This window comes from Dendrobates tinctorius, unplaced genomic scaffold, assembly GCF_039654945.1.
Source record: "Dendrobates tinctorius isolate UK_male_01 unplaced genomic scaffold, ASM3965494v1 ptg000518l, whole genome shotgun sequence".
NCBI classification, from domain to species: domain Eukaryota; kingdom Metazoa; phylum Chordata; class Amphibia; order Anura; family Dendrobatidae; genus Dendrobates; species Dendrobates tinctorius.
The window spans coordinates 82,200-99,442 of record NW_027362177.1 but is presented as its reverse complement, the minus strand read 5'-3'; the positions used below and the strand labels follow the sequence as shown (position 1 = coordinate 99,442).

The 17,243-nt window shown below is 51.9% G+C and overlaps 1 protein-coding gene across 1 annotated transcript in view; it reads right to left on the bottom strand.

Annotated features, from left to right (window-relative positions):
* Positions 1 to 17,243, bottom strand: part of LOC141078220 (ubiquitin carboxyl-terminal hydrolase 34-like) — a 99,115-nt gene that overhangs the window by 6,763 nt on the left and 75,109 nt on the right. The window contains exon 26 of the mRNA XM_073565019.1: positions 16,915 to 17,058. Coding sequence (XP_073421120.1) covers positions 16,915 to 17,058 — 144 coding nt within the window. The remainder of the gene's footprint in view (positions 1 to 16,914; positions 17,059 to 17,243) is intronic.

The window sequence follows — 17,243 nt, the reverse complement described above, 5'->3', positions numbered from 1 at the left end:
TCATCTAAATCATTGATAAAGATGTTGAACAATTGACTATCCACCCTAATTCTTGCAAGGTGTTGATCACCCGACTCAACTGCGCCGTACAGTGGTTCTCTGAGCTGCCCACTATAAGAAAATCGTCCAGGTATGGAATTATGACCGTATCGTGAATCCGGAGAAAGGCTGTCACTTCCGCTATGACCTTGGTGAAAACTCTCGGGGCTATGGATATGCCAAACGGAAGAGCTATGAACTGAAAATGCCTCAGTATGCCTTGAATATAAAGCGCTACCCTCAAGTATTTTTGGTTATCTGGATGGATAGGGATGTGATAATATGCATCCTTCAAGTCTACTACGGCCATGAAACAATCTTGATGTAGCAGCTTCACCGCCATAGCCACTGATTCCATCTTGAAGGTCTGGTTTCTTACCCATCGTTTGAGCCGTCTGAGATTTATAATCGTCCTGAATGATTGATCTGTTTTTTTTTTTTTTATCAGAAAAAGGGGTGACTAGAACCCCCTTCCTTCCTGTGTGGGACCTCGTAAAGTACCCGCTGGTCTATCAGGCTCAGGATCTCTGCTTCTAAGGCCAACTGCTCTTCGGTCACCTTCCTGATGGGTATGATGACGACCACAGGTTTTGGCTGGTGAATACCACCATGGTTACTTACCGGTAGCCGGTTTTTCCGGAACCCATGACAGCACCACCTGAGAGAGGGATCCGCCCCGCCAGGACCCTACTGAGACATAAGGGGCGGCACCTCTCCCCCGCTTCAGTTGGGTTACAGAGCATTGAGAGGACTTCCCGGCTAGTTACATGTTTAATCCAACACCACAACACTCAAAACACCCTACTAATTGTGCACACCCATACAGTGAAAAAGGGGGGGAATGTACGGGTGCTGTCATGGGTTCCGGAAAAACCGGCTACCGGTAAGTAACCATGGTGGTTTTCCCTTCACCCATGACAGCACCACCTGAGAGATTTTTGGAGACTTCGAAACACCTTAGGGAGGGACCACCGCTTGCAGCACCCTTCTACCAAAGGTTAAGTCAGCAGAGGAGGATAGATTTAATCTATAGTGCTTAAAGAAGGTTGAAGGTGAGGCCCAGGTAGCGGCCTTACAAATCTGTTCGATTGATACCTCTGCCTTTTCAGCCCAGGAGGTCGCCACGGCTCTGGTGGAATGAGCCTTGATGCCGTCAGGAATCGGGATACCACTAGCTGAATAGGCTACACTAATGGCTTCCCTAATCCATCTTGCAATAGTCCCTTTTGAAACCCCATAGCCTTTCCTGGCACCCTGAAAAGCTACGAATAGGGACTGTGACCTCCTCCACTGGCTAGTGGCAGATATATATTCTACGAGAGCCCTTTTAACATCCAGACTATGGAATTTTTCCTCCCCCAGATTTTTTGGATTTTCGCAAAAGGATGGAAGGACAATTTCCTGACCCCGATGGAAATCTGATACTACCTTGGGCAGATAACTGGGGTCTGTTCTTAAAACTACCCTATCCTGAAAGACTTGCGTGTAAGGAGGATTTACTGAGAGAGCCTGTAAGTCGCTTATCCTGCGGGCTGATGTGAGGGCTACTAACAGGATTGTTTTTAGGGTCAAGAACTTTAGGGGTAGCTGATGTAATGGCTCATACGGATCTTTTGTAAGGGCTTCTAACACCAGGTTTAAATCCCAGGGGGCTATTCTGGGTATTGGAATAGGCTTAGCTCTATGGCAGGATTTAATAAATCTGGCTATCCACCTATCTGATGCCAGTTTGCAATTGTAGAGCGCCCCTAGTGCCGACACCTGAACCTTAAGTGTGTTTACTGCTAACCCCATCTGCAACCCAGATTGTAAGAACTCTAGGATGGCCCTAATCGGGGGTTCTTTTCCTAACGGCTTACCCAAGAACTGTAGGAACTTATCCCATGTTCTGCCGTAGATGTTAGTAGTCACCGGTTTCCTGCTTTTTAGCAGAGTGGCCACCAGCCCAGGGGAGAACCCCCTATCCATTAAAAGCGACCTTTCAAATTCCACGCCGTCAGATGGAATCCTTTGACCTGAGCGTGCAATATTGGACCCTGAGCTAGTAGGTCCGGGATTTCTGGCAGAACCCATGGATCGGAGAGGGACATCTTCCGTAGCAGAGCAAACCAGGGCCTTTTTGGCCAGAATGGAGCTATTAGAATCACCCTGGCTTGATCGTTTCTGATTTTTCTTACCACAGTTGGGATCAGAGCTACTGGGGGGAACGCGTAAGCCAGTCTGAAGTTCCACTGGATGTGCAACGAGTCCACTGCCCATGGATTTTCCCTCGGGTTTAGAGAGCAGAACCTTTCTGTTTGCCTGTTGTGCTTGTTTGCAAAGAGGTCTATCACCGGTTCCCCCCAAAGCTGAATTATCTTTTGAAAAATGGACCGGTTTAGCGCCCATTCTCCTTGCCTCAGGGTATTGCGACTCAGGAAATCTGCCTCTATGTTTTCTGCCCCTTTTATGTGTAGGGCTGTCACGGAGTGTAGGTGTTCCTCTGCACTGCTCAGAATGTCTGTTGCTGCTTCCATTAAGGAGTGTGATTTTGTCCCACCTTGGTGGTTGATGTATGCCACTGCTACCTTGTTGTCTGACATGATGCGTACGTCTCGACCCTGGAGTAGCGGAATGAAGTGGCTTAGGGCCTTGCCCACTGCCCACAGTTCTCTCAGGTTGGAGGATGCCTTCCTTTCTTGAGGTGTCCAGGAACCCTGACCTATGAGGCCCCTTAGGTGTGCCCCCCACCCCGAGGAGCTTGCATCTGTTAAAATTATATCTGTCGCCTGTCTGTCCCATGGTATTCCTAAGGTCAGATTTGTCCCGTTCAACCACCAGTTGAGAGAGTCTCTGGTTTTTGAGGAAAGCTCCAGCTTCCCTTCCAAACGCCCTCTTAGCGATCTTTGTGCTCTTAGTATCTCCCCCTGGAGTTGCCGGGTGTGAAACTGAGCCCACCTGACCGCCGGAATACAGGATGTTAGGGTACCTAGTAGGGACATTGCTTTTCTTAATGTCATACATGGTTGGTTTCGGCCCGCCAAGGCCAGATTTTGTACCTTCTCTATCTTGGACTCTGGGAGCAGACACTCTTGCCTTTCTGAGTCCAGTATAAATCCTAGGAAGGTCTGTTTCTTTAGGGGTTGTAATTTTGATTTTTTGAAATTGACTATCCACCCTAATTCTTGCAAGGTGTTGATCACCTGAGTCAACTGTGCTGTACAGTGGTCCTCTGAACTGCCCACTATAAGAAAATCGTCCAGGTATGGTATTATGACCGTATCGTGAATCCGGAGAAAAGCTGTCACTTCCGCTATGACCTTGGTGAAGACCCTCGGGGCTATGGATATGCCAAACGGAAGAGCCCTGAACTGAAAGTGCCTTAGTGTGCCCTGAATATAAAGCGCTACCCTCAGGTATTTCTGGTAATCTGGATGGATAGGGATGTGATAATACGCATCCTTTAAATCGACTACGGCCATGAAGCAATCTTGATGTAGCAGCTTCACTGCCGTAGTCACTGATTCCATCTTGAAGGTCGGGTTCCTTATCCAAAGATTGAGGCGTCTGAGGTTTATGATTGTCCTGAACGACTGATCCGGTTTTTTTATTAGAAAAAGGGGTGAATAAAACCCCTTTCCTTCCTGTAAGCGTGGCACCTCGGACAGTACCCGCTTGTCTATCAGGCTCAGGATTTCTGTTTCTAAGGCCAGTTGTTCTTCGGTCATCTTCCTGATAGGTGTGATGACGACCACGGGTTTTGGCTGACGAATAAAGGGGATTTTCAGGCCTTCTTTTAGGATGCTCAGAATCCAGGTATTGGAGGAGATCTTTTCCCAGGCCTGGAAAAAGAGTGCCAATCTCCCTCCTACTGGAATACCGGCGTCATTGTGGTGACTTTTTTGAGGTGGAGGTGCCTCCACCAAACATAAACCCTGATTCTTTCTTTCTTTTATCCTCCCATCTTCTCCTGTCAGCGGGAGGACGCCCTCTATTGAATCTCCCCCTCCGAAAGGGCTGTCTCCTCTGATCCATAGGGAATCTGGGGAAGCCTTTTTTCTTATCGCCTGCTTTCTCCAGAATATCGTCCAAGTTCTTGCCGAACAGGAATCGACCATCGCAGGGGAGAGAGCACAATTTGGCCTTGGACTGAAGGTCACCCGGACAGCCCTTAAGCCATAACGCGCGTCTAGCAGCATTTGATAGTGACGCTGCTCTGGCTGTCAATCGCATAGAGTCCGCCGAGGTATCTGCCAAAAAAGCCGCTGCCCCGTGCAAGAGATACATGTCTGATAAGATCTCTCTTGGGACCCTTGACGCCAGCTTCTCTTCTAACTGCTGCAGCCAGATCATGAGGGAGCGTGCCGTGCAGGTGCCCGCTATCGCCGGCTTTAGACCTCCTGCTGTCGCTTCCCATGCGTGTCTCAAATATGAGTCCGCTTTTTTGTCCAGCGGGTCTCTAAGAACCCCTGCATCTTCCAAGGGCAGGGCCGACCTTTTGGAAGATCTGGACACCGCTGCATCTATTTTTGGGACTTTGTCCCATACCTCCGTATCCTTGTATTCAAAGGGGTATCGTCTCTTAGAGGCGGATGGAAGGGCCCCCGATTTTTCAGGCTTTTTCCACTCCTTCTCAATAAGCGCCTGGATTTTCGCGTTTACTGGAAAGGTTCGTTTTTTCCTCTCCTGAAGCCCCCCAAACATGACGTCCTCTAGGGTTTTAGCCGCCCTTTCTTCCTGTAGGCCCATTGTGGTTCTAATGGCCTTTAGGAGGGCATCTGTATCTTCTACAGGGAAACATGGCTTACCCCCTGTGTCACTATCTGAGGAGTATGATTTTTCCGCCTGAGATGATACTGACGCGGAATCTGAGGGGGAACTAGGGAAATCCTTCTTGCTTTTTTTCCCTTTTTTCAATAAGGACTTAATTGAGCCTTCCATTTCTGACCTGAGGGCAGATATTAGATTGGCTGCGAAACTAGGCGCTTCCTCCGCCATAGTCCGCTGAATGCACGAAGCACAGAGATCTTTCTGCCAGTCTCTTGCTAGGGGAGATTTACATATAGCACAATCCCTATTCTTCTTCTTGCTTCCCGCTTTTCTGGGCCTTTCCTACAGGGTGAAGCATACAATAGAAAACCCATATTAATATACTGTTAACATTCACGAAGATCACTCACCACCCGTAATCAAGGGTACCGGACTTGGAGGCTGCATCGGAGCACCTGACCCGCGCTCTTTGGACCTTGAGGAGTGCCCCGACCTGCGGCTGGGGCGACTGCTGCTTGAATGGCTTCCATGCTTCCTGCCAGAGGGCTGTGAGGGAGGCAGGGATGCTGAACGTTCCTGCTCGGACTCCATTTTGCACCGCCGATCTACAGCTGTCTTCCTCCTTTTAAATTGCATGCCTCCGCCTGGTGAGCGTCTTCCTCCCCTCCCCCCTGCGACCGCCGGCTCAGCGCTTCAGAAGCCGGCCGGCGTCGCACCCAGCGCCATTACACCGTCGCCTTCTGCTGACGTCAGCCGGCGCACCCAGCATTCCAAGCGCCGCTGACGTCAGCGGCCGGAAGACGCCAGCGTCTCTCCCCTACCACGGGGATCGAGATGCGGCGTGCGCGAGGGGAGGGCGGCGCGGTGGGGGCTTCCCGGAGCCACCGGAATCCCATCCACGCCCGCACGAACCCGGAGCCCCAGAGACCCCGGGGACTGCGCTTCCAGGACCCGACGGCCGGCGCTACAGGTAAGCTACCTGTTCTTCCCGCGCCGGGACGGGCCTGGGTCTTATCTTTTTCTTCGCCCATGACAGGCACCGCCACAGTGGGATTCCAGGACAGGAACCCAACTGAAGCGGGGGAGAGGTGCCGCCCCTTATGTCTCAGTAGGTTCCTGTCCTGGCGGGGCGGATCCCTCTCTCAGGTGGTGCTGTCATGGGTGAAGGGAAAAAAGGGGATTCTCAGGCCTTCTCTTAGGATGCTCAGGATCCAGGTATTGGAGGAGATCTTTTCCCAGGCCTGGAAAGAGAGTGCCAATCTCCCCCCCCACTGGAATGCTGGCGTCATTGTGGCGATTTCCTTGAGGCGGAGGTACCTCCACCAAACATAAATCCCGACTCTTTTTTCCTTTTATCCTCCCATCTTCTCCGGTCAGCGGAAGGACGCCCCCTATTGAATCTTCCCCTCCGAAAGGGCTGTCTTCTCTGATCCATCGGAAATCTGGGGAAGCCTTTTTTCTTATCGCTTGCTTTCTCTAGAATATCGTCCAGGTTCTTGCCGAATAAGAACCGACCATCGCAGGGGAGAGAGCACAATTTAGCTTTGGTCTGTAGGTCACCCGGGCAGCCCTTCAGCCATAAGGCGCATCTAGCAGCATTTGATAGTCCCGCTGCCCTAGCTGTCAGCCGCATAGAGTCCGCCGAGGTATCTGCCAAAAAGGCTGCTGCCCCGTGCAAGAGATACATATCTGCTAAAATTTTCTCTCTTGGGACCTTTGATGCCAGCTTCTCTTCTAACTGTTGCAGCCAGATCATGAGGGAGCATGCCGTGCAGGTGCCTGCCATCGCCGGCTTTAGTCTTCCTGCTATCGCTTCCCACGCGTGCCTCAAATATGAGTCCGCCTTCTTGTCCAGCGGGTCTCTAAGAACCCCTGCGTCTTCCAAGGGCAGGGCCGACCTTTTAGAAGACCTGGATACTGCTGCATCTATTTTTGGGACTTTGTCCCATATTTCCGCATCCTTGCGCTCAAAGGGATATCGTCTCTTAGAGGTGGACTGAAGAGCCCCAGATTTTTCGGGTTTCCTCCACTCTTTCTCAATAAGCGCCTGGATTTTCTCGTTCACTGGAAAGGTCCACTTTTTTCTCTCCTGAAGCCCCCCAAACATGACGTCCTCTAGGGTTTTAGCCGCTCTTTCTTCCTGTAGGCCCATTGTGGTTCTAATGGCCTTTAGGAGGGCATCTGTGTCTTCTACAGGGAAACATGGCTTACCCCCCCGTGTCACTGTCCGAGGATGATTGTTCTGCCTGCGACGAAACTGATGCGGAATCTGAGGGGGAACTAGGGGGATTCTTCCTACTTTTCTTCCCTTTTTTCAAATAGGGACTTAATTGAACCCTCCATTTCTGACCTGAGGGCAGATATCAGATTGGCTGCGAAACTAGGCGCTTCCTCCGCCATAGTCCGCTGAATGCAAGAGGCACAGAGATCTTTCTGCCAGTCTCTTGCTAGGGGAGATTTAAATATAGCGCAGTCCCTATTGTTCTTCTTGCTTCCTGCTTTTCTGGGCCTTTCCTACAGGGTAGACCTACAACAGAAACATGGATTTTTGTGAGTACTAACCGTAAAATCCTTTTCTCCGAGACGCTCATTGGGGGACACAGAGACTGTGGACACAGACTGTGGGTGTGTGCTTCTGCCGTCTGGAGGCTGACACTAAGTATACAAAAAAAGAGTTAGCTCCTCCTCTGCCGCATACACCCTCGCCCCCAGACCGGGCGTAACTCAGTTTAGTGCATAAGCAGTAGGAGAACGCGCCTTAAACTCAGACAAGAAATTATATGTCTGAAAAAGGGGCCACCCTAAACCTTGCACAAGGATTTGTATAACTCAAAATAAGTAAATGCCAACTGGCTGATAGGATGGGTGCTGTGTCCCCCAATGAGCGTCTCGGAGAAAAGGATTTTACGGTGAGTACTCACAAAAATCCATGTTTCTCCTTCGTCTCATTGGGGGACACAGAGACTGTGGGACGTTCTAAAGCAGTCCTCTGGGCGGGATCTTAGCTCACCCAATCCATGCTATTTTGCGCCCCTGATTAGAGGTGCGCAACTGCTGCCTGGAGAATCTTTCTTCCCAGACTTGCATCCGAGGATGCCTGGGTATGTACGTTATAATGTTTTACAAACGTATGCAAACTGGACCAGGTAGCTGCTTTGCACACCTGCTCCGCTGAAGCCTGGTGTCGCAGTGCCCATGAGGCACCCACTGCTCGTGCCGAGTGAGCCATGATCCCTGCCGGAACCGGCGTGCCACTGATTTGATAAGATTCTTGGACCGTCAGGCGAACCCATCTGGCCAAAGTCGCTCTGGACGCAGCGAGCCCCTTCCGCCGCCCTTCTGGGACCACGAATAGAGAGTCTGTCTGGCGGAATGGTGCCGTCCTTGTCACATACCTCCTAAGAGCTCTTACCAGATCCAGGGTGTGCAAAGCCTTTTCTACCCTGTGCACCGGTGCCGGGCAAAACGAGGGTAAGACAATGTCTTCGTTGATACGGAATGCAGACACAACCTTCGGCAAGAAGGGAGGAGCTGGCCTTAAAACTACCTTATCTTTATAAAAGGTCAGGAACGGCGGTTTACAAGATAAGGCCGCCAATTCCGAAATCCGCCTAATAGACGTTATAGCTACCAGAAAAACGACCTTTCTGGACAGATAAGGTAAGGAGACCTCTTGCAATGGTTCAAAAGGAGCCTCTTGAAGGGCCCTGAGCACCAAGTTCAGGTCCCATGATTCCGTCGGCGCCTTATAGGGGGGTACTAAATGTGCGACCCCCTGCATAAACGTCCTAACCTGCCAGACGGAAGCGACTTTTCGTTGGAAAAGCACCGACAGGGCCGAGACTTGCGTTCTGAGCGAACTCGGAGCCAACCCTGCGTCCAGCCCTGCCTGCAGAAAAGCCAGTACGTTGGGGATCGAAAAAACTAGAGGAGCCACTTCACGATCCCTACACCAACGGAAAAAAACTTCCCAAGTTCGATGATATACTCTCGCCGAGGAAGGCTTTCGGGCACTCACCATCGTGGCCGCCACATCGCGCCTGAATCCTGCCTGTGTTAACAGCCAAGATTCAATGGCCACGCCGTCAAACACAGGGCCCCTAAGTTCGGATGGCAGATCGGCCCCTGGGACAGTAAGTCCGGCCGATCTGGGAGACGCCAGGGTACGTCCGCCACTAGTTGAACCAGATCCGCATACCAGGCCCGCCGGGGCCAGTCTAGGGCCAGCAGAATTGCTGGAACCCTCTCTCTCCTTATTTTCCTGATGACTCTTGGAAGCAGCGGCGGGGGGGGGGAATAAGTACGAGAGACGAAACTGGCTCCATGGGAGCACCAGAGCGTCTGCTGCGATTGCCTGCGGATCGAGGGATCGAGCAACAAACCTTTGTACTTTGGCGTTCTCTCTGGATGCCATAAGGTCCACATCTGGTGTCCCCCACCGTTGGCAGATCTGCTGAAAGATCTCGGGGTGCAGGGACCATTCCCCTGCCGCGACCCCCTGTCGGCTGAGAAAATCTGCCGCCCAGTTTTCGACTCCCGGAATGTGCACCGCTGAAATTACCACGCGGTTCTTCTCTGCCCAACGCAGTACCAGCCCGACCTCGCGCATGGCTGCCTGGCTGCGTGTGCCCCCTTGATGGTTGACATATGCTACTGCTGTAGCATTGTCCGACTGAATGCGCACCGGCCGGTGTCTCAGGAAACACTGAAAATGTTGCAGGGCCAAACGTATTGCCCGTATCTCCAGAATGTTGATCGGGAGAATTATCTCCTGAATGGACCACCGCCCCTGGGCTGTGTGACTCTGGAAAACTGCTCCCCAACCCTGCAGGCTTGCATCGGTCGTCACCACCAACCACTGCTCCGGGGGAAAAGGTTTCCCCTGGACCAGAGACGAGTCGCGAGTCCACCACCGGAGTGAACGTCGGACCAGCGGAGACAACTTGCACCGATGACTGAGAGACAGCAGCCTTCGGTCCCATGCTGACAAGAGCGCATGCTGAAGCGGACGGAGATGGAACTGGGCAAACGGGATTGCCTCCATCGCCGCCACCATTCTGCCCAACACACTCATGCCGTACCGGATGGATCTGGTGCCCGGCCGTAGAAGGTTCCGTACCCCTTGCTTGATTTTTTGCGCCTTGTCCTGAGGGAGGATCACCAGCCCCCGGGAGGTGTCGAAAACCATGCCCAGGAATACGATTCTTTGGGCTGGAACCAAGGACGACTTGTTCCGATTGATCAACCAGCCTAGACGGGCCAGGGTATCCAGAGTGATACTGACATTGTCCTGGCATTCCTGAAACGACGGCCCCTTTACCAAAAGGTCGTCCAGGTAAGGTAGCACCGTTATGCCCCGTGCATGCAGGATGGCCATAACCACCGCCATTATCTTTGTAAAGACTCTGGGGGCAGTGGCTAAACCGAAGGGCAGAGCCACAAATTGCAAATGTCGTTCTCCGATCGCAAATCGCAGGAACCTCTGGTGTGGAGGAAATATCGGAATGTGTAGATATGCATCCTGCACATCGATTGAGGCCAGGAATTCCCCTGGATCCATGGCTGCAATGACCGAGCGGAGGGACTCCATCCGAAATCGCCTGACCCTGATGAATTTGTTGAGGATCTTTAGATCCAGTACTGGCCTCACAGTCCCGTCCTTTTTGGGGACCGAAAACAGGTTGGAGTAAAACCCCTGCGTCTCTTCGCCCTGTGGCACTGGGGCGATGACCCCTTTGCGCTGTAGCGTCATTATAGCCTGTAACAAACTTTCCGCCTGCGAATCTGTCTTGGAAAGTCGGGAACGGAAGAATCGCTGTGGCGGGCGTCCGACAAACTCTATCTTGTACCCGGACGATATTAGTTCTGCCACCCAAGTGTCGCGTGCCACTGCGACCCAAACGTGGCTGAACCCTAGTAGGCGTCCGCCCACTGTGTCGTCCGTAGGTACAGAGCGCCTCCAGTCATTTAGCTGGAGGCTTTTGGGATCTGGCCCCCCTCGCCTTGGGCAAACAGCCTCGGCCTCTACCCAGCGGATTGGCCCTGTAAGAGGTTTGCTTTTCCCTACTCTGGCCATCGTTTGCGGAGGAGTATGCCCTGGCCGAAGTCCCCCCCAGGGGTTACGAAAGGGCCGAAAACGCCTCTGCGTTTGCCTGAATGCCGGGCAACTTCTCTGCTGCGGGAGGAAACTACTTCTCCCCCCTGTGGCTTCTGAGATAAGCTTATCAAGCTTCTCACCGAACAGCCGATTGCCCTGAAAAGGCAATGAGGTTAAGGATTTTTTAGAGATAGAATCCGCTTTCCACAACCTCAGCCATAATGCACGCCTAATGGCGATCGCATTTGCTGCCGCCACAGCCGAACACTCGGCCGCGTCCAGTGAGGCGCTGACAAGATAATCACTCGCTCCTGATATCTGATTTGCCACCTCCAAGACCTCCGCGGGCAGATCCCTGTCTTGGAGGGCCTTATACAGAGCGTCCCCCCATGAAACCATGGCTTTAGCCACCCAAGTTGCCGCAAAGGAGGGGGCCAGAGCCGACCCTGCTGCCTCATATACCGAGCGGGCAAGCCCGTCCATGAGGCGATCAGTTGGGTCCTTTATAGAAGAAACACTGGGTATCGACAATAGCGATCTTGATGCTAAACGTGATACCGGTGGGTCCACTACTGGCGACTCTACCCATCCCTTATGGAGCTCAGGAGGAAATGGATACTTTGCTTGCAGCGCTTTTTGCATTGTAAAACGCTTATCCGGGTGTTCTCTATGTTTCTGGACTAGCTCCTCAAACTCCGGATGCGTGGCAAACCTTCTATGTGGTCGCCTGGATTTCTTGAAAGAGACCTTGTGACCTGAGGCTGTGGGCACATCGTCCTCGATCTCTAATGTCTGGTTGACTGCCTCAATGAGACTGTCCACCGAGTCCTGGTACCCCAGGCTTTCTAGATTCCAGGCCTCCTCCTCCCCGCCCTCATCCTGATCACTCCCTGAGCTCAGCGACGGGGAAAGAGATGCCCTAATACCTGCCGCCGAAGTTCCGGAGGGCCCAGCCGACGGGGAACGAGCCCTTTTGACATGAGCTTGCCTGGTACTGGAGCGGTCTCTAACGGTTGGAGGGTCCTGAGACGAGGACGAGCTATCTTCCGCTGGCAGACCACCATCCTTGTCCCTGCCCGGACCTCGAAGGGATTCAATTGCCTTTGTAAGGGACAGCATAGAATTCGATAAAGACACCGCCCATTCCGGGGGGTCCTGACCCCTGGGTTCTGAAACAGTGGGGGGCTCCTGGGCGCGCTCCGACTCGCAGGCTTCACAAAATTTACCCGCCTGTGCCTTTGGCAGCCTGACCCCACAAGAAACGCAAACAGCGTAAAGGAAAGAGTGAGCTTTCCCTTTGGCAGACATATTTGCACAAGCTGAAAGGCAGGGTAGGAGGAGGGTAACCCCTTCCCTGACTACCAGTGCGGATCTCCAAACGGAGTTGCACTCACCCACCGGCAGCGTCCCACTCCTGCTTGAAGTACCCCGGGAAAACTCCGCATGCGCGGATGCGAGGTGGTAGGGCGGGAGTCTCCGCTCCGGGACTTGTGCGCCCGCCGCTCTCCACCCCCTGGCCTGAGCCACACCGGAAGTCAGCGGGCGGGTCTTCCGGCTGCCACCGGAAGACGGCGGGCGGGGCCTCGCGCGATACTCACGGCCTCCTCCTGCAGCGGGGGCCGCGGCCTCCGGCCGCACTCCGGAACACACGGGCGTGCGGCGTCCGGGTGCAGCGCCACTCTGGGCAAACGGCCTCCTACCGTTACTCACCGGGGGAGAGAGGCAACGGGCGAGCGAGAGAGGCGAATCTCCCTATTATTAAAGGTGAGCAGGGCCTTCCGCCGTGGGGCTCCATCCCCGGCAGGGAGGGGGAGGTTTCTGGAACCGGCTTCTTCCTGTACTCGGCCGCGTCCAGTGTCTAGATTCCTCGGCTCACCTGCGCCTCCAACTCAACCCCTGGACTCACTACCTAGGGGCGGAAGGGGCCTCAATAAATTGTGTTGTAGGAGAGGAACAACGTGGAGGCTGACCCCTGGGTTCTGCTCACACGTGCTCGCCTGTTGAAGTTGTGGGGAAACCGCATCCTCTTATCAGGATGCGTTGCCGCCTCTTTACAAAATAAAAAAAGAAAAATGGTTGTCTGGGAAAAAGTCCCAGATGTGTCCCTCGGTGCGGGAGAGGACACGTGGAGGGTTACTCACACGTGGTCGCCCGTTGATGATTTGGGGAGATCGGACCCTCTCTATAGGATCCGTCGCCCCTGTCTTATCTTCATAGAAAAAGAGAAAAAAAAAAAAAAAAAATCTAGTCTGGAGCTCCAGACTGCGTGTGCCTCCATCAGACACTAAGCAAAAAACTGAGTTACGCCCGGTCTGGGGGCGAGGGTGTATGCGGCGGAGGAGCTAACTCTTTTTTTGTATACTTAGTGTCAGCCTCCAGACGGCAGAAGCACACACCCACAGTCTCTGTGTCCCCCAATGAGACGAAGGAGAAAAACCCCTATTAACATAAATGCTAACATTCACGAAGATCACTCACCACCCGTAATCAAGGGTACCGGACTCGGAGGCTCAGTCGGAGCACGTGACCTGTGCTCTTTGGACCTTGAGGAGTCCCCCGGACCTGCGGCTGGGGCGACTGCTGCTTGACTGGCTTCTATGTTTTCTGCCAGAGGGCTGTGAGGGAGGCGGGGACACTGAACGCTCCTGCTCTGACTCCATCTTGCACCGCTCGGTCTACCTCTGGCTCTTCTTTTTAAATGACGAGCCTCCGTCCTGGTGAGCGTCTCCCCCCCTCCCCCCTGCGACCGCCCGCTTCGGAAAGCCTGCCGGCGTCGCACCCGGCGCCATTTTACAGTCGCCTTCTGCTGGACGTCAGCCGGCGCACCCAGCATCCATAGCGCCGCTGGCGTCAGCGGCCGGAAGAAGCCAGCGACTCTCCCCTGCCACGGGGATCGAGATGCGGCGTGTGCGAGGGGAGGACGGCGTGGTAGGGGCTCCCCGGAGCCACCGGGATCCCATCCTGCGCCCACATGAACCCAGAGGAACTCTGGGGACTGTGCTTCCAGGACCCGACTGCCGGCGCTACAGGTAAGCTACCTGTTCTTCCCGTGCCGGAACGGGCCTGGGCTCTTTTTTTTTTTCCTTCTTTCTTCGCCATGACAGGCACCGCCACAGTGGGATTCCTTCCAGGACAGGAACCCCACTGAAGCGGGGAAGAGGTGCCGCCCCTTATGTCTCAGTAGGTTCCTGTCCTGGCGGGTGGGGCGGATCCCTCTCTCATGTGGTGCTGTCATGGGTGAAGAAAAAATGCTTTTCCAGAACTGGGCGGCTTCTTTAGATTTTTTTTTTTGGCAATTCTAATCTGGCCTTTCTATTGATAAGGCTTATTAATGGTTTGCGACTTGTGGTATTTGCTTTCATGAAGTTCTCTCTTTATGGCAGACTTATATTATTATGCTTTGCTGATCTGACACCATCATATTCTGCAGCGCTTTACAGACATCATCGCTGTCCCCATTGGGGGTCACAATCTAGATTTCCTATCAGTAGGTCTTTCGAGGCTTTGAAAAAAACGGAGAACCTGGTAGAAGCCCACACAAACACCGGGGGAGAACATACAAACTCCTTGCAGATGTCGTCCTTGGTGGGATTTGAGCCCAGGATTACAGCCCCACCAAGCCTGCAGTACTAACCACTGATATACTCTGTTGCCCTAGATACAGAAACACCTGCTTCACTTGGGTGAATGTTTTTTCCTTCACCATGGAAAAGGATTCTGCAATCATCAACCACTATTGTATTTCGTGCAATTCCAGGCCTTTTTGCGTTCCCAAGCTCACCAGTGTGTTTTTTTTTTTTTTTTTCGCAGAATGTACCAAACTGTTGGTTTGGCCACTCCAAACATTTCTGTTCTCTTCCTCTGTCAGCGCCATTTGACCACATGTTGAGGGTTAACAGCAACAGCTTTCTAGTGCAAATACCACACCTGGAATCAGCTCCACACCTTTCACCTGTTGAACTGATGGATTAAAAGGGAATAGCCTATGCAGCTCATGAAAGAACCGGTCACCAGAAAAAATGCTATTAACCTGCAGATATGGGATTAACCTGCAGGTTAATAACGTCATTATGATGGCTGGAGCCTACACTTAGCGCAATGCTGTGTGGAGAAAAATAACTATTCTCCCCAACAGTGTCTCCGTTTGAGTCATGGGGAGGCACTGAAGCAGGTTCAGTCACCGCTGAGTATACATAAATGCAGCTGTAAGGGTTCCGTCACACTAAACGATGCACCAACGATAGGACCTTGTCAGGATCGCTGGTGCCTCACTACATGATCGCTGGTGAGCTGTCAAACAGGCAGATCTCACCAGCAATCAGGACCAGCGAGGACGCTGGTATCCAAGGTAAATATCGGGTAACTAAGCACGCTTATCACTTAGCTACTCGCTGTGTACCTTGGATACAAGCTCCCAGCACGAGCACGCAGGTATCCAAGGTACACAGTGGGTAACTAAGCGACGCGCGCACTTAGTTATCCGATATTTACCTTGGATACCTGCGTGCTCGAGCTGGGATCCAAGGTACACAGCGGGTAACTAAGTGACACGCGCTTAGTTACCTGCTGTTTACTTTGGATACCAGCTCCCAGCGTCTGCTTACAGTGCTGGGAGCTCGCTGATCATTGGTCTCCCGCTGCCACACACAGCGATGCGTGCTGGCCAGCGGGAGACCAACGATCAAAAAATGGCCCAGGACACTCGCACGATCAGCAATACCCGGCGGGGGGCGGTCGCTGATGCATGTCACACACAGCGATCTCGCTGGCGAGATCGCTGATGCGTCACAAAATCAGCGATCTCGCTAGTGATCTCGCTGTGTGTGATGGGGCCTTAACTGTGCCCCCGGCTCTGACGGACTTTGGCTCTGCATTTGGCTGGCTGTCAGCCAGGGCCAGGGCCACGGTGCCGATGCAGATTTAGTCACCGTTCTGAACATGCATAGTAGTGGCAGTAACCTTTCCCTGGCAAAGCATGTCGCGCCCCAGCTCTGTGCATTTTGGCAAAGCTGGGAGAAACGGTCGTGAACACACCACAAGCCGTAAAATATTTGTGACTTTTCAAAGCCATTTATTCTAAAATTATGGCAAAACTGTTTTGATGAATCGAGGCCTATGAGTAATGCAAATTGCAATTGTGTAACAACACTAGAGATGAAATGTGTGGCTAATTTTCAGCCTCAAGTTTTATCAGGTCCCGGGATGATTATTTGAATAGTTGGGCAATCATCAGGCCAAGAAGGACCATTTCAGCCTGTTCTGTTTTGCCTCCATTACAGGTATGAATATTTGCTAATGGTCATGTTAGCGGTCCTTGGACTGCCTAAGAAGTATTACACAAAGAAGTTATGAACTTTCCATACAATAGGTGATAAATACTAAATTGATGGCGGTCCAAGCTAGGAAACCCCCACTGATCACCAGAAAGGGCAAAACATGTACATGCTACTCATTTCTTTGGGACTGGCTTAAATAGCCAATAGGCTTTACACTTGAAGGCTCTCGGTACTCCCAGAGACAATGAGCAGAGCTGAGGTGTGCGCACAGGACCGATACTCTAGTCAAGCGGAGCGTAGTTTAGCCTTATTCTCAGTATCAATGAGAGTGTCAGTTATGGGATCCACATTGATTAGAAAGTTATAAATTCTATGAACTAGCAATTATGGTCCAACACTCAAGTATGTGGAATGACGTCAACACCACAAATTAGGGTGTGTGCACAAGCTGCGGATTCTGCTACGGTTATAACCTATGGAAATCAAAAAACGGTGTGCAGACTGTGCGGATTTGCTGCGGTTTCTAAACCGCAGAAAGAATTGACATGTCAATTCTTTCTGCGGATTCCGCAGCAGTTTACCATCTCCTCCATTGTGGAGATGATAAACCGCAGGGCAAAACCGCAGGCTAATCCGCAGATAAACCGCAGGTCTTTTGACCTGCGGCTTTTGCAAAATCCGTGCGGATCAATCCACTGAAATTATGGATTTCACCTAGTGTATTGTGGAGGAAACAGATGGATAATTACTCACCCCAATTAAAGTGCTGCTTGCTTTGGAAATTTCAATTCTGCTGATAAAATCGGACTCAGCATTTTGATACTGATTGAGGAGATGCGTAATTATTGTGTTAATGAGACTTGCACAATTAGTTTCAGAAAAAACCTGACTTTGAACCTGTGAAAGCAAAGACCACAATCACATTGTAAAATGATAATCCACCTTCTTACTGATTTATATACATACACGCACATATACACACACACACATATATATATATATATATATATATACACACATACACACATACATATACATACACACACATATAAAAAAAAAAACAAAACAACCGTGAACTTAAA